Source organism: Rhinolophus sinicus, chromosome 6 (genome assembly GCF_057876585.1).
Source record: "Rhinolophus sinicus isolate RSI-liver-muscle chromosome 6, RSI-T2T, whole genome shotgun sequence".
Classification (NCBI taxonomy): domain Eukaryota; kingdom Metazoa; phylum Chordata; class Mammalia; order Chiroptera; family Rhinolophidae; genus Rhinolophus; species Rhinolophus sinicus.
In genome coordinates, this window is record NC_142506.1 from 55,002,637 (window position 1) to 55,028,855 (window position 26,219).

A 26,219-nucleotide genomic window follows, 5' to 3' on the forward strand; every position below is an offset into this window, starting at 1 on the left:
GCTAACACATCTCAGCAGAAGTGCTTAGCAAAGGAAATCCTGTGCCAGCCCTAGTGTTGGACTACCTGCTTGTAACTGCTAGTAGCCTCATCAGTTACTAGCTATGTAATGCTGGACAAAACGTTTAACCTCTGAACCTAAATTTTCTCATCTGTGAAACCCTCTCTCATTGGTTTTATGTAATTTTTATGTAAGACGTACATGCATATGTATGTAAGCTGACACATAATAAGTGTTCAGTAACTCTTAGCTTTAGTAATGTTATGTATGTCACAGTGAGAGAATTAGGATTAAATTGACATATTTTCTACTGCACTGAATTATATTCTGAATATGATGTCTGTCTTTTCTTAACTCTAATCTTGATATATCTATGCTGTTTCCTCTGCATTGTCTGCCAGCCCCCACCTCCACCCACTCCTTGCATAATCATGCTTAGTCTTGTTCTTACTTACCCATCAAATACAAGAACCAAGTTGAATGTCATCTCAGGAAGTCAGAGTATTCCTTCCTCTTGGCTACTATAGGGTTCTGTTAATAACTTTAGCATAGTTCTTATTATAATTATTCATAAAATGTCTCCCTATCTAAACTGGGACATAGTTTATTGAAAACGTAGACAGGTATATTATTAACTTGGCTCAGGGCCAGAATTTAATGACTTGTTTAATAAGTACGAGTGTGTTACATCGGTGTGGTAGAATTGGTCAGAACTTGCTTTTTCTCTGATGATTATCAGTAGTTGCATGTAAGGTATCTCTGCTATAAATATAAATATAAACTCTAGATTTTATCTTCTTGCTTTGGGGATTGGTTTATTTGTTTTGTTTCAGTTTTTGATTTATTGTAATTGCACAGTCTTGGTTAGTTTTCCAAAGTAGAGATGTTTCTCTATAAACACGTATACTTACAGAGCAGGATTAGTGTATAGAGGTCATTACATTACCATCTCAAATGATTTTCAGTCAGGGACTGCTTTGTTTCCAGCACTATCTTAGGTGATTTGGGTAATGAAACAGAGTCATAAAGTGCAAACTGAAAGAAATATTAGTGATTATTTAGATTTGAGGAAATTGAGACCCAGAAGAGTTAAGGATTTTGTATCATAAGTGACAGAGTACAATTTAAACCCAAGTTTTCTAGCTCTCAGTGCCATGTTCTATCCAGTAGTCTGTGCTTTTTTTCTTTCTGTAATAAACAATGCTGCATTGAAAACTTTGAATCATATGTACTTACCTACTGATCACACGCTCATAATCTCTTATATTATTTATAAATTAGGGATAATTTATAAAGAACTACTGGAACTGCTTAATAAATAAGTTAATGCATTTTAAATGCTTAGCCTAGGGCCTGGCACAAAGTTAAGGCTCCATAAGTGTTAGCTGTAATTATTATATTAATCTCATTTCTTAGGCTGTTTTCTAAAAGTGTAATTTATTGGTTTAATTTATTGGAATATTCACCAAGATAGACCACATTCGGGGTCAGAAAACATGTAAATTTGAAATCTGTTTTTGGTCCTCTACAAGATTGTAGGAAGCTTCAATCCAATGGATATAAGTGTCATCTATAGACTACTTCATCCATCAACAGCAGAATACACATTCTTCTCAAACTCACATGGAATATTCACCAAGATAGACCACATTTGGGGCCATAAAACAACTCCTTAATAAGTTTAAAAGAATAGGAATCATACAACGCCTGCTCTCAGATCACAGTGGAATTAGAGTAGATGTCAATAAGAGAAAGATAGCTGGAAAAATTCCAAATACTTAGAAATTAAGCAACATACACATACTTCAAAATAACACATGGGTCAAAGAAGCTATCACAAGAGAAATTTAAAAATATTTTTATCTAAATGAAAATGAAAACACAGCTTCTCAAAACTTGTGGGATACTGTGAAAGCAGTGTTTAGAGAGAAATTTATAGTATCGATTGCATATATTATGAAGAAAGATTTAAAGTTAATGATCTTAGCTTCCACCTTAGGGTACTAGAAAGAGGAGGGAAAATTACATCTAAAGTAAACAGAAGAAAAGAAATAATAAAAATTAGAGCAGAAATCGGTTAAATTGAAAACAGGAGACCAATAGACAAAAATCAATGAAATCAAAGCTTACTCTTTGAAAAGATCAATAAAATTGATAAGCCTATAGCCAGGCTAATGAAGAAAAAAAAAGGAGATCCTTTCATCTGTTTTTGAGGAAATAATAGTAAGCCTTCTATCATTAAAATATTCTTAAATTCTGGGAATCAGTTGCTCATATAATAGTATAATTTTAATATGGCAATATATTGCAAATGTTACCATTTTATTAACAATTTTTGCTGTTAAATTTATAGAGAGATGAATCTGTAGCTTTATTATTTGTATGCTATTTTGATCAGGTTTTATTTGGGTAAAGAAGTGATATGCTAGACTTCACTGAAATTAAAAATTTGTGCTCTGCAAAGGACCCTCTCAAGAGAAGGAAAAGATGAGGCACTGACTGCAATAAAATGCAGACATATGGTAAAAACTGTTATCCAAAATATACAAAGAACTTTTAAAACCCAATAATAAGAAAACAGCCCTAGCATTGCAAGATCACCACACAATATTACTTGTGTTCCTGTATGCCAGCAATGAACAAACCACAAAGAAAGTTAAGAAAACTGTTCTAGTTACAGTAACATCAAAAAGAATAAAGTACTTTGGAATAAATTTCAGCAAGAATGTTAAAGATTTGTGCACTGAAAATTTTAGAACATTGCTAAAGCCAAGAAGACCTAAATGAATGGAAAGACACCCAGTGTTTATGGACAGGAAGACTTAATACTGACTAGATGTCATTGTTGCCCAAAGTGATGTATAGGTTTAATGCAATCCCTATTAAAATGCCAACAGCCTTTTTTGCAGAAGTGGAAAATGAAGTCCTCAAATTCAGGTGGAACTGCAAGTGGCCCCAAACAGCCAAGCAGAAAAAGAAGGAGAAAGGTGGAGAACTTACACTTCCCAATTTCAAAACTTATTATGAAGTTATAGCAATAAAAAGAGTGTGGTACTGGAATAAAAATGGAAATACAGACCAAAATAAAAATATAGAATAAATTTTTATTTCAGACTATCAGAATAAAGAGTTCCGAAATGAACTTATGCATCTATGGCCAATTGATTTTTGACGTAGGTACTTAATCCACTCAGTAGGGAAAGAATAGGCCTTTGAACACATGTGCCGGGACAACTGGATTTCTACGTGCAGATAAATAGATTTTAACCTCTACCTCACACCATATAAAAAAGTTAACTCAAAATGGGTCAACAACCTAAATATCAGAGCTATAACTGTAAAACTCTTAGAAAAGAATATTGGGGTAAATCTTCATGACCTTGGATTTGGCAGTAGATTCTTAGATGTGGCACTGAAAGCATAAGCAACAAAAGATAAAATGGATGAATTGGACCTCATCAAAATGAAAACTTGTATTCATTGCATCAAAGGACATTTTTAGGAAAGTGAAAAGACAGCCTAAAGAATGGAAGAAATTATTTGCAAATCAAATATCTGCTAAGGTTTGATACCCAGAATATAGGAAGAACTCCTACAAGTCCTACAACAGAAAGACAAACTACCCAATCAAAAATGGGCAAATAAACCTTTCTCCAAAGAAGATATTTTAATAGCCATTAAGCACACGAAAAGATGTCTGACATCATTAGTCATTAGGGAAATGAAGTTAAAACCACAAGATACTACTCCATATCTACTGGGATGTCAGCTAAAATTGAAAAATGGAAGGAGGGAGGGAGTTTTCTCCCTTATTGCTGAGTGTATATATCAACCTAATTTCTAAAAAGACGGCTTTCAACCAAATTTCTCCTCCTCAATGCCCTACTTAAATGCAGAGACCTATCATTTTTTTCTAGAGTGAATATTGAATATATTAGATTAGACCTTTGTCGTTTCTCCCTGAACTATTTTAGAAGCCCCCTCTCTTTTCTTTTTGTACATTTTAGCTCTACATCCCCTCCCCCAATTTAATCTTTTAAAAACACAAAGTATTTATTACCTTTTATTAGTTCCACATCAGAAACAAGATTCACGTTTTTCCCTCACTCTCTATACCAACAATAATTGTATATAAATTAAACCTCTAAGTGTAAAACAAGTAATTATATAAGTATCAGCAGAAAATATGGATAAATATATAACCTTGGTGTGAAGAAGACTGTAAAATACACAATAAAAAAATATACACTAAGAAAAAATTGCAACATATAGAAGACAAAAGGTTAATAGAAAGTATTACTTTTATGTGATACACAAAATAATGCTTAGCTATATGAACAGTCCTTTATATTATAGAAAGAAGTTATTATTTCATATTTTTTCTTATAGATGAACTAATCTTTTGTTATTATTTCTATAGCAAAAACAAATTAGTTACTCACCAGGAGTATACAGCATAGAACATCAGCAAGAGATAACTAAATTAAAGACTGATTTGGAAAAGAAAAGTATCTTTTATGAAGAAGAATTATCCAAAAGAGAAGGAATGCATGCAAATGAAATTAAAAATCTGAAGAAAGAACTACATGATTCAGAAGGCCAGCAACTTGCTCTGAACAAAGAAATTATGATTTTGAAAGACAAATTGGAGAAAAACAGGAGAGAGAGGTAAGAATCAAGCTATTTACTCCTTTAATAAATATTTATCGAATGCCTGTTATGTGTCAGGGACTGGGCATACATAGGCAATAAACATTCCAGTCCTCAGGAAGACCAGGTCAAGATGGGTAAATAGATAATTACAGTACAGCATGATAGGAAAGCAAATGGGGTGTGTCAGGAGCACCCTTAGAAGAGGCACAAAAGTTACAAAAAACTCCATGTAACTTCAGTACATGGAGTTTTTGGATCAAATTATTTCTAAGTTGAGACCAAAGAAATATATGGCTGTGGTGGAGTGTCCAGGCAGAGGTAGCAGAATGTGCTAATATCTAGAGGAGAAGGGAGAAACAACAAAGTAGAGAAAGAGCAGCAAGAATGATAGGAAGAAGACCAGGCAAATTTGGTGCCCGGGAAGCCATGTGATGAAAACATATCAAAACCGTCTACATGTCAAATGAGATGAGGTCTAAATAACATAAAATGAGGTCCAAATAATGGCAGTTGAGTTTAACAAGGTGAAGGTCATTGGTGACTTTGATAAGAACAATTTCAGGGGGATAGTAGGGGCCAACACCCCCCACCCCCTCACAGTGAGATCCAAAAACTTGAAGGAGAGCTATAGGAGACAGAGTGTAGATAACACTTATTATTTGGAGTCTTTTATTATAAAAGCAAACAGTGCAATGAGGTAGTAGCTGGAGGAGAAATGTATCTCAAAAGAAGTTATTTTGCCTTCTTTTTTAGATGGGAGAAATAACACCATGCTTGTAATCTGAAATTATCCAACAGGTAATTCAGGAGAGAGGAAAGAAGTGTCAGAGCAGAGTCCTTGAGCATGTGCCTAAGTGGGGGGATTGGCCTCAGCTGTGTTGTTTACCTACAGTAAGAGAAGAGGAAGTGGAGTTTGTGGGCACAGAAGGCAGAGAGGTGGTGGGAATTTGGTTATGTGCCGTCTTGAGTTGGGCATGTTGAACTTGAGGTATTTGGGAGACATCTTTGTAGAAATACCAAGTCAGCAGTTTGAAGCCCAGAGCAGCTGCCAATGCAGGTTCAGAGTTCGTTGGCATAATAAGTGATAATTGAAATCAGTAGTGTAGTAGATGAGGTAGCTCAGGACAAATGTGTAGAAAGGCAGGAGTACATCCGAGACAATCGCGAGGAACACTGGCGTCTCTGGGAAGGATGGACAGGGAGTTCACAGAGGACGCTGAAAATCCGGCGCGTGTGGTATTGCGGTAGCCAAGAGACGGTAGCATTTCAAGGGGAGGGAATGGATGACACTGTCAAAGGTAACCAGTAGATTGGATGTAATAGCAAAGGACTGGTGAGTGTTGAGAGGACAGTTTTTTTGAGGTGGTGGTGGCAGAAGCCAGATTTTGGTGTGGTGAGAAACAGGTGATGAGAAAGTGGATATGGTCAACTCTTTCTAGATTTCAAGATGGTCACTTAGCAGTGAATGGGAAGACACGCAAAGTGAAAAATGGAGCATGATGTAGGGTTTAGGGAAGAGTTCATTTTGTTTTAATATGAGAGAAATTTAGCTTTGTTTAATGCTAATAGGAAAAAAGAATGGTTTTAGACAGAAATTTTACTCAGTTTATTCATGTACATATTTTTCTGAAAGGAGGCTTCTTCATAATTTTTCGTGTTTTTGTTGTTTGTCCTTTGAAGTTGCTTCTGAATCAAGAAAAATTCTTAAACATAACAAAATTTTGCATTTTGACTATAGTTAATAAAGAAAGTGGTACATTTACTTGGGCACAGGATGGTTTATTTTCCTGGAATTTATTATTTATATTCTAATGTAATTTATTTTCATTAATTTAGTGGTATAAAGGATTTTTAAGATTACATTTTTAAAATCAACCATTATTTATGTTCTTTGTTGATTTGGGAGAAATCATATAAAGTTACCTGGAACTGACCGACATTGAATTTCTTTTTCTGCGAACATCCTCCTTAAACCGCTGTCGATATAAGCCTCTGTGTCTGCATTTCTGTATCATTATTCGAAAACTGATTCCTCCTTCTCCCTTAGGAGGTTTTTAAAAGTGTTAGAACTGTGTTTACCTCTAGAGGTGAATCAGTTCTGCCCACAGAACTATCATTTTAAATAAGTTTTATAATATTAAAGTTGTGTATGTGCGTTTATATGTGTAGGTAGGTAGGTACTTAGGTAAAAAGGAAGGAGCGAAGGAAGGAAGGGCTGAGTGTATTGAGAGAACTGTTGGAAATGTAATTGTGAATTTTCTATGCAACCCAGAGCTGAATATAAGGAATCATGTTGTGGTCCATATATCGTCTTCCCCTAACCTTATTTCCCCATACTTTCTAGTTTATACATAACTAAATAAGGTGAACATATTAGGAAGTCTACAAATGACAGATGTCTTCCTCACATTTTCAAATGAAAAAGGAAGATGTTATTAAATGGACAAATCTATTTATTATTTAAAAGAAAACGATTGCGAGCTTGAATTTTAAGGGAAAGGATCATAATTTGGAACAGTCAAGATTTAAGTGACTTTTCAGAATAAAGCATATGGTACAATAGTCAATCTGGTACACCATTATTTTACCTTTAATTCAATTCCTTTTTTTTTCTTTATGTTTTGAATTGTGTTAGTCAAAGTGAAAGGGAGGAATTTGAAAATGAGTTCAAACAGCAGTATGAACGAGAAAAAGTATTATTAACTGAAGAAAATAAAAAACTGACAAGTGAACTTGATAAGGTGAGTAATTCAATCTCATTTATATTCATTGAGTACATGCTAGACGTTCTCCCAAGTTCATAAAAATAAACATTACCTTTTCTTGCTAAATTGAAAGATATGATGAAGTAGAACTTTGGGTAGAACCTTGAAAGCAAATTCATACGGTAGGCAAGTATTTAATGGCAAATGATAACAAGAAAGTAATAAGGAAGGATTTGGGGCTTCTGCTTCTATTTGAACCTTTTGTCTATTTTTGCTCCTTTTATTCAGCTTTTGCTTCTTTCTCTGCTTAACTCTCAGTCCACCTAGCTGCACACCTTCACTGTTTCTTTGTATTTATTCGTTTTCTGGGTTGGTGTGAATTGGGTATTTTACCCATGAGGGATAACCAAAGAATACCTTTGACACTGATATACCAACTGTTCCATTGGGAACCAGCTTGAAGAGAACTGAATTCCTTCTCAATAGAATTTTAAATACAGAAGCCAAAAAGCAATTATTATGTAAATTTTGAAACTTATATAACGTTTGTAACTAATACATTCTCACATTCATTCACATTTTTAAACTCCAAAAATAAAAATTAAAAAGGAAATAGGGAAAAAAAAAGGTTCATTGATATTTTCAGAAGTCTTAAGTTCTACTTTTAAATAAAAGATAACATTGCAAATAAAATTAGCCATATATTCCATGGACTGAAAGTAAATGGTTTCTAGTAAAAAAAAATATATCATTTGTATGTTGTTTTAAAATTACTTTACCAAAAAAGCAAAATTATAAACAAACATGGAAAATATTCAACATAAAAGTTACCCATGATCTCATCACCACGAAACACTTTAATTTTACATGTTTCTTTTCAGATTTTGCTTACATACATATTATTACATAATTGTAGTAATACATACATTTCATTTTCAAATTTGCCTTTTCATTTAAAATGTTGTGAGCATTTTTCCATATTCCTTTGTAGTCTTATAATTATTATAATCCAGATTTGTTACACAGACATTTGTATGGATAAATTTATATGATGTCTGGTATTTGCTTCAGAATAATGCGGGAGGATGGTTAAGAACACAGGAGTACAAATGAATTAAGATTGCCATGGTGGCGATACTTGTTGAGGTGGGGTGACGGGCTCATGATAAATCACCTACATAAGCTTGAAATTCTGCTGGTTTTTTTCTAAAGAGGATGACATAGAGACATTTTTACCGCTAGAATTGGGGAGTTCTTCAGACAAATGGAGAATGTTCACAAAAGGAACCAATTCAGAGTACGGAGTAAGGGAAAGAAGTTAAGGCAGAAGGAGAATTCAGAGTACTTGATGTTTCTAACTTCAGTGACCCACAGGTCATGAAATAATAAGGAATCAGGAAGACAAGCATTTTTGAGTAGAATATAGTGAATTTAAGATTTAACAAGAAGGGTTTGGGCAGCTTGACTTGCTGTTCCTAAAATTCATACGTGTCCTAAAACTACCATGCAGCTTACCACTCTGTATGAGAACTTAAGTGTGCGCAACCAGCAGTTGGAAGAAGAGGTAAAAGATCTTGCAGACAAGAAAGAATCAGTGGCACATTGGGAAGCCCAAATCACAGAAATAATTCAGTGGTGAGTACTCTTTTACATGTGTTTTTGTGAGTGATTTTTGGATATATGGTCAAGTTGGTATGGTTAACGGGAGGTGACTAACACGTTATCTTATTTTTTGCTATGAACCATGTAACCCTAAAAAGCACAGCTTTATCACTGTTATTTATTAACTGCTATGCTTTCTGTTATGGTCCTCTGTTCCCTAACTCCAACAAATACCCCGTCAGCTTTTACACAGCACCACTGAAACCTAGTATTCCTTTCTAAGCAAAGAAAATGTTCTTCTCTCCTAAGACAGTGGGTCTTAAAGAACTGAAGAAAGTCGTTCACTAGCTATAGATGTTCCTTTCTAAAATCAAAGTTGCTGTATTTGTGATAATTTTAAGAAACAGAAAGCTTGGAGAAACATTTAGAATCTGAAAATGTTGTGCTATCACCTTTCTTAATTATAACAGATAGACACACACAAAGCATTTTAAAACACTTAAATAATTACAGTTTAGTTTTATTAACTATTCTTGAAAGGAATAATTACCTTAATGGTAATAATAAATTTCAAAGGTTTAAGAAAAGAATAATTACCTTACTAATCTTTATATTAATTCATTCAATAAGTGATTATTGTGGCATTTGTAAAAAATTAGTACATATTTTTTATTTCTTTTTTTAGTTACAGTTGACATTCAATATTATTTTGTATTTGTTTCAAGTGTACAGCATAGTGGTTAGACATTTATATAATTTATACAGTGATCCCCTGCTTAGTCTCGTACTCAACTGGCACTATACAGAGTTGTTACAACATTATTGACTATATTCTCTATTCTGTACTTTACATCCCCATGACTATTTTGTAACTACCAATTTGGATTTCTTAATCCCTTCACCTTTTTCACCCAGCTCCCCAACCCCCTGCTCCTTTGGCAACCATCACTTTGTTCTCTGTGTCTATGAGTCTGTTTGTTTTGTTTGCTTGTTTATTTTGTTCTTTAGATTCTACATATAAGTGAGATCATACGTATTTGTCTTTCTCAGTCTGACTTACTTCACTTAGCATAATGCTCTTTAGATCCACCCATGTTGTCTGTCGCAAATGGTAAGATTTCATTTCTTTTTATGGGTGAGAAAATTTGTATATTTTTATAATCCATGAAGAAAGTAGAATCCAATGGGGATTTTATTTTCTAATAAAAGTAGGTAAGTTAATGTTTTAAATTTACTTTTTAAGTTTTTTATGTTTTTTGGCAAATCATGGATGTTTAATTTATCTGAAAACAACTACGTTCTTCATATGTTTATAGACCAATCATTTGGTGGAAATTTTAGTTTCTTGTGCTCTTATTTTGGTTCGTTAGCATTTTTTCCATTTTCCTTAACTTATACCAGATTAATGCCCTCCTTCTTAAATAATATCAAAAGTGAATAAACACTGTCTTTTAAGTAATCTTACCCAAATGACTCAAGTATCTTGATAATGGCGTAACTGTAGAGATCTTATGTTAACTTATCTTTGGCTTAATAATGTGACTATTCAGTGAATATCTAAAGGAAAATGCCACTGTTGGGGAAATTTGGTTATGTTCCAAACAGTATAGTTAATGGTTCGTTTAATGTTTAATTTATGCCCTTGTCATCAAGTCTGATGACGTTACTGAAGAAAAACCATTTTACTCTTTAGCCAAGCTTGTATAAAAAATTATGACTATTTATTTGTAAATCCATTATTATATAAGCAAATTTATAATTAAGGTGTTGCTGGAAATGACTTTCTAGAACACAAAGTTGATCTGGCCAAAGCCTGAGATCCTGGACCACTGATCTTTTCCAGTAACTGGCATGAGGGTTTGGGTGGAATGGGAAGTGGTCCTGGTAAAGGAAGGAAGCTTTAAATGTGGATTCTCTGTAAAGGTTTGGTAGAAAGGATGGAGGCGAAAGTTTTCATATGATGCCACAAAACACTCATTGTACACTTTTCATATTCAAGTGAAATGCGCAGAAGAAATCAGGAATACACGGAAGCCACTTTGCATAAAAGCTGTTATTTAAAAATGGACTTACATTAGCTAACAAATTGTTAAATACCTAATAGGCTAAAAGTAAAAGATATACTCCCTGTTCTCAGAGTTCTCACCTTCTTGAAAGCTAACTCTCTGAGATATTCTATCCAAACTTATAAAGGTCAAGAGTCTCAGGCTATTTATAGTTTTTCAGTCTGGTATATTAAACACTGAAACAATGCCAAAACAAGGTATTGGAAACTTGTGATATTCAGTAATTCCCCCCTTTATCCGTGGTTTCACTTTCCGTGGTTTCAGCCACAGTCCAAAAATATTAAATGGAAAATTTCAGAAATAAACAATTCGTAAGTTTTAAATTGTGTGCTGTTCCGAGTAGTGTGATGAAATCTTGCATGGTCTCACTCTATCCCACCCCTGAATCATCCCTTGAGTCCTCAGGAGTCTAAATTCTAAAGATGCTAAAGCAAGGCTCAAGATTTAAACTTGCCTGCTGTATACATCACAGATACATATTAATTTTCCTGAAATATACTTTTGCTCATAGCTATTCAATGGCTTGAATTTTATCTTTGAAAACAACCAGAGTGCACAAAGCAAATAGTCTTCTCCAAAGTGTATTAGAATATACTTTTGAGCATTACAAATTTCATCTTCTTCTTTATGGAATTACAGCTTTCTGTATACCGATGGTTTTCATTCTTGAGAACAGTACCTTCTTCTGTAATTTTCATATGTTGATGGTCCCCTTGTTTGGAGAAGATGTAACAAAATGCAGACTTTCTCTTGAGAAATTCTAATGTGTGGAATTTGTCATAGTGAATATAATTTGAAAACATTTCTATCTAAAATCATAATAGTTGCATCAGCAAGATAGTCTTAAAACAGTAAATAGAAACTGAGTTTCAGTAGACTTTAATTATTTGTCTTTGACTATTTACCGTTTTAGAAAACAGAAGAGATTTATTACAATACAACCTTGATTTTTGCAGAGTGTTCTACTTGAAACTTTCTAAATGTAGTGTCCTTCAGTTTTAAGAAGGGTGTGTTATATTTTCATAATATAAAATGGCAGACTCCAACTAATGAGAACTCGTAATATTCTTTAGAAATCATGGGGGCTTAATCTAATATTCAAAGAATATTAATTCTATGGTTCACATGTGAAATTTTACTAATTTATCAGATGTGAGTAATTTGGACTTTCCTAAGCAGGGCCAGCATTAATTTGTAGATAACTGAACAGTTCAATAAACCTCTTCCCCTTGTTGACAGATAGTGGTGTGTGGTAAACCTTTGAAAGAAGGTATTTAAGAACGTCTTTAAATTTCTATCACTTTTCACTTGGTTTTTTTTATGATGCTTTAAAATAATACATATCTCACTGAAGGTCTTCTGTTTGGCTTACTTTTGTACTTTATCACTGTCTTTCTGTATTGTAGGGTCAGTGATGAAAAGGATGCACGAGGGTATCTTCAGGCCTTAGCTTCTAAAATGACTGAAGAATTAGAAGCATTAAGAAATTCCAGCTTGGGTGCACGAGCAACAGTAAGCTACCATTCTGCACTGAGGCTTATCATATTACAGGAGAGAAAGACTCAGGAAGCACTATAATAAATCTGAGTTCTTATGTCAGTTTGTCTAGGCTTTATTTAGCCTGATTTCTGTTAAGAGTTTTTATGAGCAGTCAGTTAGTCCAAGTCTTTTCCAGTTTAGGAAATCATGACACATAGTTGCTCAACTATAATTTGTATGGCTAACCATTATTGGTAATAATGATAAAAAGTAAACTCATGTGTGAGTCTATCGTTATTTCTGAATTTAATGAAAAAAAGTATTTTCACAGGCAATGCTTTTATTCTGTCACTAGAGAAAGATGATGTGTTTAAGTAATTTCCAAATTCATTTGGATTACTAAATTTAAATGTTACAAATGAAATGGGATGGAGCTGAAAACATAGTCATATCATTTTATAGGATATGCCCTGGAAAATGCGTCGTTTTGCAAAACTGGATATGTCAGCCAGATTGGAGTTGCAGTCAGCTCTGGATGCAGAAATAAGAGCCAAACAGGCCATCCAGGAAGAGCTGAATAAAGTTAAAGCATCTAACATCATAACAGAATGGTAAGATGGAATAATATGGTCCTATTCGAATTTCTACGTTAGTCCAAAATATTTGGAGAGAAGTTACATGTTTAGTTTCCTACCTGTCACTTTTTTTTAAGTGATGACCAGAAAAAGTTATGAAGATTTGAAAATGAATAGATACCCTCAAGCCTTGTAGGCAGTGATGGGGTTTTAATACAGCCTTGTTTTCCTCTGACTTGTCGGTAAAGTGGAATCAATATTACTAATTAATACTCTGTTACTTACTTTTCCCCTTATTTGTAAAACTTAGTTGACTCTCAGATTTTATTCCATTAAATCCCCAATTTTTTCTTGTTCAAGAATCTCATATTAGTATTAAAATGTAACATGGAGTTAGAACAAAATATAGTCATCTGAAAATTCTGGCCTATACCATATGTCTTTTACAAGTGAAGGTTCTATTGATGGTAAATTGCATAATAGTATAATGTATTTTAATTATCGTTTTTTATGTTCTTTTATGTGTAAAAAAGTATATCCCCCACAGTCTCTGGGAAAGTTAGCAAATGAATACGTTCACTCAGTTCTTATCACAACAGTGGAACAAATTATACTCTGAATAAGTAAATGATAAAATGAAAGTCACAGTTGGAATGGATATAAACATGGTTCAAGAATACATCCAGTATATGTGATATAGAGGAACAATAGAAAGTTCATGTTACAAATCAAAATATAAATAGAAAAATCCTTTTGGTGCTTGGACTACCTAAAGTTCCAAAGATATTCGGTCACGAAAAGAAATACAGGCCCATAAATTCAGTTTTTAATGGTGTGAAGCCTTAGTCTTAGGCAGCCATTAATGTTTTGAATCAAATCAGAGGCCAGATACATAGCAGCCCAGTTGAACTATATTCCTGTTATAAATATTCTAGATAAAAATTAAGTATGCTTTACTTAAATGTGTTAGTGTGACATTGAAAATGGAAAATAAAACCTTTTCTGGAGAATGTGGTTTGATCCCAGCAGAAAGAGCTACTTTCTTCTCGTGCCTAGAACATAGGAGTTTGTACATTTGGTCATAAATCAGGGATATGAGTCAAACTGAAAATTTCAAACATCTGTATGCTCCACTTTCATGGTTCTCTGTGAAAGAAGGCTAATAGAATTCCAAAATTAATGTTTGGTTTTATGACTTTTTAAAATTAATAATTTAGCTTAGGGTCAGCAACTCTTTCCATAAAAAGCCAGATAGTAAATATTTGGGGGCCATATAGTCTCTGTCTATAGAGTGTTATGGTGCCAAAGCCGCCATGGACAATAAATAAATGGATGAACCTGGCAGTGTTCTATAAAATTTCACACGGGACTAGATGACAGGCTGGATTTGTCCTTCCTGCAGTAGTTTTCAGTTCCCTAATTTAGTGTAACTGACTTTGAAACCAAGTAAATCCAACTACATACATGATGGCTCACTAACCAGCAATCAAAATAATGGCATTTTTTTTCTTTTTTCCCCCTATTTAAGTAAACTAAAAGATTCAGAGAAGAAGAACTTGGAACTACTATCAGAAATTGAACAACTGATAAAGGACACTGAAGAGCTTAGATCTGAAAAGGGTATGGGCGTGTTTTTTGCATCAACCAGGACTTAATATTCTGTTGTGAATACATTTTATTACACAAGAATTAGCTTATTGTGTAGGTAGAAGAATTGTTTCCGTAGGCAATTCTGGAACTTATTTATGGATATATGTATGTATATGTGATACACACATATTTGGTAGTCTAGTCTCTGAGTCCTTTTGTTTTACTTAATATACATCGTTTAAAGATTTTATTGTAACAGAAAAACTCACTTTGCCATAAACTTAACATTTTTCAGTGCCATGGACTATTTTGCAAATAATGTTTTTGTGATTGGAAAAAAATACTATTTTATAATATACTTTATACTGTTCTCAAATGTTATAGGGAATTCACTCCCTAGGTAGTTGGGGAAACAATGTATGAAATGACTAAAGCTTAATCTAATTCAGTATTTTAAAAGGGCAATTTAAAGGTGAAGAATTATTTTGGTGTTCCAGTGTCGTCTTCCATTTGATTATTAAATTATTTGCCCCGTGGAATTTCCCAGAATTTATTCCCATTTTCATGAAAACATTGCTTGAACATTTTTCTATTAATGTGAAAAGCAACTCAGAGTGCTTCATAGCTCTATTATATGAACTTCTTAACTTTCCATAATGTGGGCATTAAGAATGTGAAGATTTAATAAAAAGAAATTTAGAATGTCATTTTCTTAATGAAGGCATCTCTTATATGCAGTTATTGAAAATTCACTTCCTGACACAGTCAGTATTGCCCGCTGTGACCTAGTTAACGGGCTTTATGTTTTGCTTGCGTGCTTTCCTATCGTTTCCCAGCCCTGTGACATACAGTGATGTATAAAGCTAGTTGGGTCTCTGCATCTGCTTTAAACTTGTGGAGGAAAGAGGGTAATCATAAAAGACTTAACATGAAAAAGCCCTTAAAAGTAGTAGATATGCAATAAATGTTTGTTGATTGAATTTCCTAGTGAGCAGGAAAGGAAGGAACCCAGAAAAAGTGAGTTAGGAGCTCGAATCAACACAAGACATCATGCTGAAATGGGTTTTTATACATGAAAGATGGAAGGGAACTATATTATTTAGTGAGTAAAGAGAAAAGAATATAGGACATGGAGGACTTGTGGCCCTAAAGACAACATATAGAGAAAAGAGGCCAATGTATCGTATGACTTACTGTAACACAGCAGATGACCTTGTTGGACTGCATCATTTTTAGAATAGATGTAAACTTGCAAAAGAAAAGCTTTAGTTTTATCAGATTGCTTTATGAAAGCATGTTAACCCATAGCTTTTTATTTAGATTTTGAACACTGCAGAATAAAATTTCATTCTATGTTGTAGCATAATATACTATACTACTTAAATAATGTAATATTTACATAATGAAGGGAAGGGTTTTAGTTTTGTTTGTTTTTTTTGCATTATTTATATTATATCCCCAGTATCTAGACAGAGTTGGCACATAATAAGCTCTCAATAAATATTTATTGACTGAATGACTTTCTGAACATCCTGCCTTATCTGGCAACCATGGTACATTATTAGAGTAATAGGAAAAGCGTACAAATTAGTTGTCAGTTCCTAAGGAAATGGAAATCAAAAATGTGTGCATGGTTACTTCTGCTTTTCCTCCCCAGTATTTATCATTATATGTATATTTTAAGAATTATTTTGGAAATTATTCATTTTAAAGTTAATACCATAGCCAAGAGATAGCGCAAGAAATTTTTAAAATTCGTCTGAGAAAAGCTAAGTTTTTGATTATTCATTCTGTCGATAAAACAATACCTGAAACCAGATTGAGGCCTTGACAAGTATTTTTCATAATTAAATATATTTGTTTTCATCATTGCATTATTTCCTTACCAAAGATTATTTATATTAGTGTATACTATATACTTGATAAGAGTATTACAAAACAGAAACCTTGTTTGGTGATAAATTAGCTTAGAAAAATCAGACATAATCAGGGCCCTATTTTGAAAATTCTCTCAACTCTACCAAAATATTTAATGTGTTTTTTGTGATGTACTATACAGGGAAAGAAACAAATTTAAGAACTCAAGTCAAGAACAAGTGTCTCATGGAGACTGATGTAATTTAACTCTTACATGATATTCCAAGAAACATTAATGTAATTTGGTTTTTTAAACACATAAAGTAATAATATTGATCAGCTTTGACATACGGTAGTTTGTGAACTGCTTTTAATAGATTCAGAAAGGAAAGGTCATCCATGAAAATTAGTTTTAATTGTTCTAGTTTAAAAAACGTTGCTGCTGTCTTATAGGTATAGAGCACCAGGACTCACAGCATTCTTTCTTGGCATTTTTGAATGCGCCTGCCGATGCTCTGGATCAATTTGAAGTAAGTATCACACCTTTCACATATCTCTGTGGTCAATTTAAAAATCACTTTGTGACTTAAAATTCACTTGCAATAAAACTTTTATTTTATCCCACATAAGAGGACCTAGAATCTTATATATGAGAAAAAAAAAACATTAGGAAAAAAATATGTTCTGCATTCTTACGGAAACTATAGTCACATTTGTACTTAAGAAAACATGTAAGAAAGGTCTAAATATGAGAGTTATTATAATATATCAAGGCAATTTTACTTCTTCCCCTAAGGAAACAGAAAGTGCAGAACAAATCCTAACTTTTGAAATAATTTTGACACTTTCTTTTCCTGTAAAGCATAGAGCCACAGTAAAAAGCAATTGAAAATGTCAAAGCTCACAATAGGGCATTGCTGGTTCTAGTTTCAAATTTATTAAATTTTTTCAAAGCATATAATAGGAATGGTTTTTAAAAACTGTATTCCATAGAGCATATTAGGTAGATTCCATATTAATGAAATAGTGATTGTATGATTATGATTCTTTTGGTACTTAAATTCTTTGGTTAAGAAAAATTTACAATATAAAGTATATTTTTGTCCCAGAAAATTGAAGGTAGTGATTATATCTTTATTCAACAAGTGTTCGTATTTCTCTGTGCAGAGCACTGTTCTAGGTGCTAGAGATATAGTAGCGACCAAATAGACAAGTCCCGCCCTCAAGGAGCTTACATTGGGAACAATTAGAGGCAGTGATTTAGTCTTCCGTTTAGTTGTTACTGTCTAAAATGCTTACATTAAATTTGATTATTGATGATTTGTCTTGAGATTTCATTTTATTACATTTTGGACATAGTATGTGAACTATATTTCATTAGTTAGGGAAAGGGAAAAAGACTCACTCTTTAAATAGTAATTAATGAATTTCTAAGTTCCTTGAGAAACAGTGCCGTGACTACGTTTTTCATTTATTTATTTGAATTAATGTCATTTTGCCTTTCAATTGTTTTTACAAAATTTTTAATTTATTATTTGTTCTGATTAAATTGCTTCATCCATATTTTCTATTTTTTTATTGCTGTATTCGTTAAATAGGATTCCTTTTCTTCTTCCTCATCTTCACTGATTGATTTTTTGGATGACGTAAGTCTTTGATTTTCAAACCAATGCATCCTTCAGTAAAAGAGATCAGTGAATTGATATGAAGAATTTGCCTAATGCAGTCAGTTTTAGAAGCATCACATTTGATAATTTATTTGTGAGCCATAATTTCTTTCTTACCTTGAGTGTAATGAAAAGTTTATCATCATTAAACATAATAAAGTAAAAATGTACTTTGTAAAATTCTTTGGCCATCAGAGAAGTTCTGTATTTCTATTCTTTGCAACAATTCTGAAAACTGTAATGCTTATTTGATTATTGTCACTATATAGATATACTATATATATATATATACATAGATATAGATATAATTGCTCATTTTTGTTTTTCATGGTGATATCTATTTCACATTCCCCATTTCTTTACAGCACTTTACTATTTAATTTCTCTGTTACTTAAAAGTAAATCTCTGGAGGTATAATCAGAAAAAGTGACAAGTTTTATTTATTAAATCTTCCAGTAGATTTTATCATAACACAGTAATTGAATACAAATCATTTTTTAATGCTGACAGAATTTTTTTTTAGTGTGGAAAGTGATTTTAGTTCACATATGCACTATATGCACTATAAATTGACTACATTATCATTTTCTTTCCTGAATTCTATACACTTAGTAATTTGAAAGTTCCTAATGTATATCATTCATTCTTTTTACAGAAATATCTGCCACATGCATTCTCTCTATTCTACGTTAAATGGGACAATAATCCCTGTCATAAAACATTTTATTATCATGTTAAACAGTCATTCCAAAAATTGGGAAATAAAATTAGTTTAAATGCAAATATTGTACATAGAACTGTTTTTTAAACCAGGGGAAATTCTTTAAATGTTTTATTTTTGCATTGTGTTAAATATAATTATTATATTCAGAAGAGAATTTAGCATAATTTTCCGCTAAAGGAAAACTTGATCTAGATTTTTAAAAATTATTTTAAAAGTGACTTTTGATATCTTTGAAATACTTATACTGAAGTATGCAACCTTCCATTCTATATGGAAACTATTTTATTATTCTTGAGACAAATAATTATTCTAGGTAATTCTGTAGTGTGATAAAAAGATGTGCAATAGCATTTCATGTTCTAATCTGCTGTATATTTTACTATATGAAAATACTCAACATGATATTTCCATACAGATATCATTCACCTTAAAAAGACTGGGAAGTTTGAATAAATTATTTTAATTGTTCTTTCCACTGGAAAACCATTTTCATTTTTGTTTCTAACAAAGTCTTCTCTGCATCCCATTTTCTCCCCAAAATCTTTGAAAGTGAAACGTAGGAGTAGTATGTATTTTGGCAAATAGGTTCTCTCTTCTCAGCAGAAGAGACTGCAGGAACTCACACCTCAGCGGGCCCCCCTCGTGGCCCTGCTCCGGTCCCCTCCCAGCTGTAGTGACTGCTCCCGCTTTCACTTTTCCTCCAAGAATACCCTTTCTTACCCTTCACATACTGTTCTTCAGCATTGACTCAATTCAAACATACAACTAAATTTTAAAGCAGTACAAAGGAACTACTATAAGGTAAAAAGGAGTTGAGTTCACAAAGGCTGCTGAATCTTTATGATTCATGGTTCTTCCCCTCATTTGCTTCCTAAGGTCTCTTCTCCCAATTTATTGGTTAAGCCCTTAAGTTGACTTAAATTCTACCTCTGCTGCTTTCCAGGTGTATGATTGGGAGCAAGTTATCTAACCTTTCTATATGCCACTTTGCTCATTGGACAAACAGGGATAACAGTAGTTCTAATCTCACATGGGAATTTGAGCAAAAAAAAAAACTATGTATGTAATGCTCTCAGTAATACTGGTTATTATTTTCTTACTATTAATAGGCCACTTCCCCTCCCTTCCTATATTCTCTTTAGCCTCCTTCCTTGTCCTCCGATTCCATTTCACTTCAGTGTTTTCTTCTCTCTTTATCACTCAGCCTTCCCCACCACCAATACGAATCACTATAACTTCCTCCAGAATTGTCAAATCACATTACCATTGGAAAGTGGTTTTTACCTGTCAGGGCAAAGACCAGCCAGCTGTAAGCTCATGTTATAAAAAATATTTTGTGTTCTTTCTTCATGTTTTATGGCATAAACCTCTGTTTCTCTTTATAGTTTATGTTTAATGTTCACCCTTTCCAGAATTATTATCCAGTTCATCCTCATAGTAGAATGATGTTTTAAATAATGATATTCAGTCTTTGGCATGCTTGGCTTAGCATCCAAGATATTTAGTATAACATCCAAGTTCTGTAGCTTCCTTTCTCTTAGGCATTTGAATTCTTAAGGAATAAATCTTGATTGTTCTTTGTGCCAAAACTAGTTAGGTCGTTGTGCATGATGCTTATAATACATGACTGCCCTCTGTGATGAGTAGACTCTAACTCTTAACTAGCACACATCTTAACATAGAATACGTAACTCTTAACATAGAACATGTCCTCTGATCATTCTTTTTTGTTGTCTGTCTCATTCCTATAGAAAAGTAAACAAAGCTATGTTGAAGATCTAAAATTTTAATTGAAGCTACAACTTGTAGGTGTAGGAGGGAATAAGGCTAGTATTAAGGAAAATTGCAGAAATCAAGTTTTCTTTGGCGTCCTCACATCATTGACCTTCTCCATCTGCCCCCAGTAGCCTGGTGCCCTCATAGTGCCCTCTGATTCTTTAGAACTTCAGCACCAGTGCCCTGCCTTCTCCAAACTCTCTCTACTTTTCCCCTTAACCCTCCCACACAAGTCTATTCCACTACCTAAAGCAGTACACATAACCACACTCCCAAATCTAATTTTTCCTCACTGTGTTTTTCCTGTTAATTCAGAATTCAAGTGGGTGCTAGGATTTTGGGTAATATGAGAAGACATTTGGAGCAAGACGCTTTTCTTTTAAGTTAACACTATTTAGACAACTCTGTGTGTAAGAATGGCCTTGACAGAAGAGTATATGTAACATCTGTCCCATCCTTCCCTCTGATTCAGGCAAAGCAGAATACATCCTCCACACTCTGCTTCTATAACTCGGGGATGTAGGCTTTTGGGCTTTTCTATACGTAGAATCATAGACTTTTGAAAGAAAAAAGAACCTTAGAAAATATTTTATCCAGTGGTTTTAACCATTATTTGTCACAATACTCTCCCATTAGTAAGAGTGACTTTTTAGGATTCTGTCTTTTTGGTATTAGGGAAGTAGTGATAAAGGGGTTATATATGATATTCTTTAGGGCAGATAGAAAGGAGTTTGAGTTAATTTTAAAAGAAACTAGGACCACTTTGATAAGTGGTCTCATGGGTAAGGTATTCACATGTGAGGTATTAAGACAGCAGTAGGACAGACACCAGGATCCCTTCTGCTGTGGAAATTTTTCCCTCTTCTACCCTCATCTTTTCTCTCAACCCCATATGCCCAGTCCTGGACTGCCAACGATTACTTCACATTAGGCCTCATCCTCCAGGTAACAAGCCGGGTGAGGGGCAAATAGAGCTCAGCAACCTGAGTTTTCCCCATCTGTTCTCTTCATCCCAATGGTAACAGTTTCAGGGGTCATCAGACCACGCTTACAGGAATTTCCTATTTTGTTCAGTTCATTTTCTTTTTAAATGAACCCCCCAAATGCTTGGCTTGACTGTATTAATGGTAATACTAATTATGGTCATATAAATGAACTACTTGCTCTTTATATTTGATAAACATATTGTCATATAGTAAATATATGCCAGGTAAGTTTTGAGTATTATTACATTACAATTCTACACTCTGTTCATTTAGCTCAAGTTCACAAAAATGGAAATTGCCTATTTACCTGGCAAATGAGAATGTAGCAAGTTGCTTTTTGGAGGTGTCTTACTCTAGGATACTGAGGAAAGAGTAAATTAAGGAATGAAAGCTCCAGAATGTAAAGGTCGGACATACAGGAGCAGAGGTAGTACCTGTAGTCCAACTGTCTGGCCCTCCTAATCCTGTTTTCTTGTATTCTGACATATTAAGAGAAGCAGGTAAGCTGAGAGTAACGTCAAGTTGAGTTTTACTCTTGGTTTTGGCCTCATATAAAAATCTTACTAAGATGTCCCAGAATATTTAATTTCAGTCTTGGTTTCTAGCTTCCTTCATTCATCTCTTGATTTTAACATTGTTCTCTCCCCTAGCTTCTTCCATATTCTATCTTAAGTCACAAAAGTCTGAGGCTTAGCAGCTTAGTTTTAACTGTATTTGAGGAAAGTTGATCGTATGTGAGAATCAATGGAAGAGAGAAATTTAAAACGTGTTGTAAAGATTTTTTAATCCTATGAGCAAAACTAGCCTAGATCCTCCTGAGAAATTATGGCACTCCTAAATTTTCTTCCTTCAATTCTTATTTTTTAAAGCTTTCATCCAAATACTAATTAAGCACAACCTTTAAACTCTCACATTTCAGAATATTGTCATATGCAATCCTTCCGTAATTTAGAAATATGTTATATAGCAAGCATATTATTGTATGTATTATATATTTTGTATTAATATATCATGCATTGTAATGTATGTAGGCAATCTAGAGGGAAAGAACCATGACTTCAGTATTTTATTAACTGAGACCTCTGGAATTCATTAACTGAAACTTAAAATCAGTTAGCCAAATGATGTGTCCATAAGATAAATTACCTCTTTTGGTTTCTGCTTGTGTGCTTACTTCCATAATTGGCCTTAAAGTTCTGGTGGCAATTTATAGACCTAAATATAAAACAAATATTTTTAAATGGTATCTAATTGCATATTAAGAAAACATACTAGTTTCCAATGTTTGCTTTGAGACCAGTTTCGGTGTTTGTAGAAAACCATGGTGTGTGTGGGTGTGTATGAGAGAGAGAGAGAGAGTTTTCCTCTAATTGTACCATCAGTAAAAAAGTATAATTTGCCCTTTTCTTTTGAAAACATAAAAATAGTTGTCAGATTTGTAGATAGGCACTCCGGGAAGAACATTAATACTCTAGTGACTTAGCATCATTATTAGTTTTGTACAGTGCCAGCTTGGAAAATGTGTTGTCCTTCAACTGCAAAGATAATTTTGAGAGACATTTTGACTTATCTTTAGTATCGCGGTAATATATTTACTTTGAGCTATTCATGCTTCTTCATGGTTTTAGCACATTCCAGACTCTGACCTAGTAGTAGATAAAAAGTGAAAGATTTCTCGATGTTAAACATTTTAGCACTTTTTACATGTGTAATACTACAATCTGCGCAATGGTAGATACTAAGACAAATCAGACATAGAACTGACCCCAAAACGCTTATTTTATTATTAGTGATCAAAGCAGAAGCCAAATTGTATTGAGAAGTGAATTGAGAGGCTAGGAAGTACAGACCCTGATTGTATACCTTTTTTTGAGAAGTCTGACTAAGAAAGTTTGAATCCTATCTCCACGCACTTAATCAGTTTTGTGACTTGTGGCAAGTTAATCTGTTTTCTTCGTCTTTAAAATAAGTATCATATTTCCTTCCTTAAAGGTTTCTGTGAGAATTAAAAGAGTTCCTATATGTAAAGTATTTTGAGAAGTGCCTGTATATATTATACACATGAAAACATTAGCTATTGTCATTATTAAGGAAGAGAGGGGAGAGATTAAATGTTAGCTAGAGAAAGGGTTGGGGCTTGAGTTGTTTTATGTTTGGTTGGGGGTGGGGAGGATAAGACAGGTACTTCCTATTAGTAACTGATGGAATATAACCAGGTTCAAGTTTGAGACTTGGACCTCCAACATAATGGAAGTCTGACTGGACTAAGAAACAAAAACTTGTTTAGAACACTGCAGGCCTTCTAATCCTGGTTTGCTGTTAACTCTTTGGGACAGTGTTCAGATCACCTTCCAGTCCAGTTTCCTATAGAAAGAAATAACAGTTCCTGTTTACCAACCTGCCAGTTACTGTACAAATAAAATATAATCTTGCAGGATATTTCTTATCCTTGAAGTTTTCTCTGAAGTCTTCCATGATTCCTATCAACTCAGTTTATAGATTTCCTCCTCTCGGTCCCCCTAAAAATCTTGCACATCCCTCCTCCAGGTTCCCACACAAACTTTGTCACAAACTTTGTACATATTTCTGTTACAGCATTTATTACATTGTGGATGGCTTGATGTTTTCCCTACCTGTCTGTTACCTGCCATGCCTACTTTATCTTTTTAAGTACCTGACATAGTGTAAACCTAATAAATGTTAGGTTGAAGTAAGTATAGGAAATTGCCTGGGTAGATATGGTTCATATTTGGGAACGCTACTGCTTTGAGCATCACAGAATTTCAAAAACTTGAAAAATGTTTTGATATAATTATTACCTACTTGTTACTTTTTCCTAATTACTTAATTTTTTAATGCCAGAATGGTGAAAGTCCCTCTTTTGTCTAAGCCTAGTATCTAGTCAAGACGGACAATATTGTTGAAGTCACTGTTTTTGCTTTAATCCATTATCAATAACTCTGAAGGCCTAATTTAGCTCTTATCGTTTAAAAGAATCATGCTGGAAAAGAGTAAGAATTTGGTAGCTAAATGTCTGAAGCAAGACTAGTTAATTAAGTATTTTATTAAATGCTTACCAGCACTAAATCAGAATTATTTAGATCCTTTTTGTTCTGACATTTCAAGTTGCTACTGCCAGCCTTTCCAGAGAAGAAATTGTCCATCACTTGATGGAGCGTTATGCTGTGGGTCACTGTGCAAGGTCCAATGAAAACATAATATTGATCTTAGACCTAGTCTGCACAACTACTTCTTTACTGTCCTACCCTCCAGTTTTTCCTGAAAATACATGTCCTTTCAACCTATCAAGAAAATGTGTCTTTATATGTATGTTTATATACTTTGTCTGTTAATACGGTAGTAGTCATTGAGAGTCACGTGTGTAAATACTTGTAACGTGTAGTATTCTCCTTTCTTTGTTGAAGCGCTCTCCATCCTGTACTCCAGCTAGCAAAGGCAGACGTGTAAGAGACTATTGCACTTTGTGTCCCCATCCTAAGCCCTCTACCCTCTCTCTTATCCTTGTGGCCTGTGGTTGCAGAACATGCTAATGTTTGTGTGCTATATTATTCCATTTATTGCATGCTTTGTGCTGCTGCTCCTGCTGTCGCTACCTGCTTTTCTGTATTTTCTTTTCTTTTGACTGGCCGCAAAGCTTTAGGAATGTTCATATAAATTTCTGTAACCAAACTACTAAAATGATAAGGTGTCTTTTTTACTTTAATTGGGGAAATAAGTGATCCTAAAATATGTTTTCTATATTGATCCCATACAAAGTAAATGAGTTTATAAATAAGAATCTAATATGAGCAACTATGTAGAGATTTCTTAGAGATTTTCATTATATAGAAAGAAAACTTGATAATTCATATTATGCAAATTTCAAAAAGTGATTTGGGACATGTTATAGATCTTAATGACTATAATTTTATGTAAATCAGCCCTGGAGAAATCTTCAATAGATTTTTTTTAACGTAGTTCAAAGGAATATCCCTAAATTCTTAGATTTATAGATTTGGAGCAATAATGTTAATAATACGTCATTTATATTTTAAGATATATCCAAGAGTTTAAAAATGTTTGTAACATTCTTTATCTGTTATGCTAAGGCTAGCTCAGTGTTTCTCAATCTGAAACAGGCCAGCTGCTACCTCTATTCTGCAAGATTCTGATATGCCCAGAGTGGCGAACCTGTTTGTGGAAAGGTCTCAAATTTTTCTAAACCAGCCTCCACCCCAATACCAATATACACAGATGCGTATTCCTCAGTTGAGAAGCAGTGGGTCAGCTGACATTATTGGCTCTGATTTTCATACACCATTTAAAATAGCAACATTAAAAAGGAAAGTCTGTGATAGATACACGTTTTTAACTTTCACCTGTCAGCTTTCTGATTATTGGTGTTGATCAATACCTTAAATCCAGAATCCTTTGACTTGGAAAGTTCTAGATCAGGGAATTCTCTGATATATAGAGGGCGTGGAAAGTAGAGTGGCCCATTGCTTCTTTCCTCTTATCTTTCTGGTGTGATGGAGAGT

The 26,219-nt window shown here is 33.7% G+C and overlaps 1 protein-coding gene across 18 annotated transcripts in view; it reads left to right on the forward strand.

Annotated features, from left to right (window-relative positions):
- CDC42BPA (CDC42 binding protein kinase alpha) overlaps positions 1–26,219 on the forward strand; it is a 202,594-nt gene that overhangs the window by 130,133 nt on the left and 46,242 nt on the right. For 6 of the 18 annotated variants that reach the window (XM_074316911.2, XM_019730880.3, XM_019730876.3 and 3 more), the window contains 9 exons: positions 4,421–4,668; positions 7,289–7,394; positions 8,869–8,993; positions 12,433–12,538; positions 12,968–13,116; positions 14,609–14,700; positions 16,981–17,057; positions 18,126–18,173; positions 25,107–25,145. In XM_074316911.2, coding sequence (XP_074173012.1) covers positions 4,421–4,668; positions 7,289–7,394; positions 8,869–8,993; positions 12,433–12,538; positions 12,968–13,116; positions 14,609–14,700; positions 16,981–17,057; positions 18,126–18,173; positions 25,107–25,145 — 990 coding nt within the window. The remainder of the gene's footprint in view (positions 1–4,420; positions 4,669–7,288; positions 7,395–8,868; positions 8,994–12,432; positions 12,539–12,967; positions 13,117–14,608; positions 14,701–16,980; positions 17,058–18,125; positions 18,174–25,106; positions 25,146–26,219) is intronic. The other 12 variants (XM_019730875.3, XM_019730884.3, XM_019730881.3 and 9 more) reach the window with 4 other exon arrangements.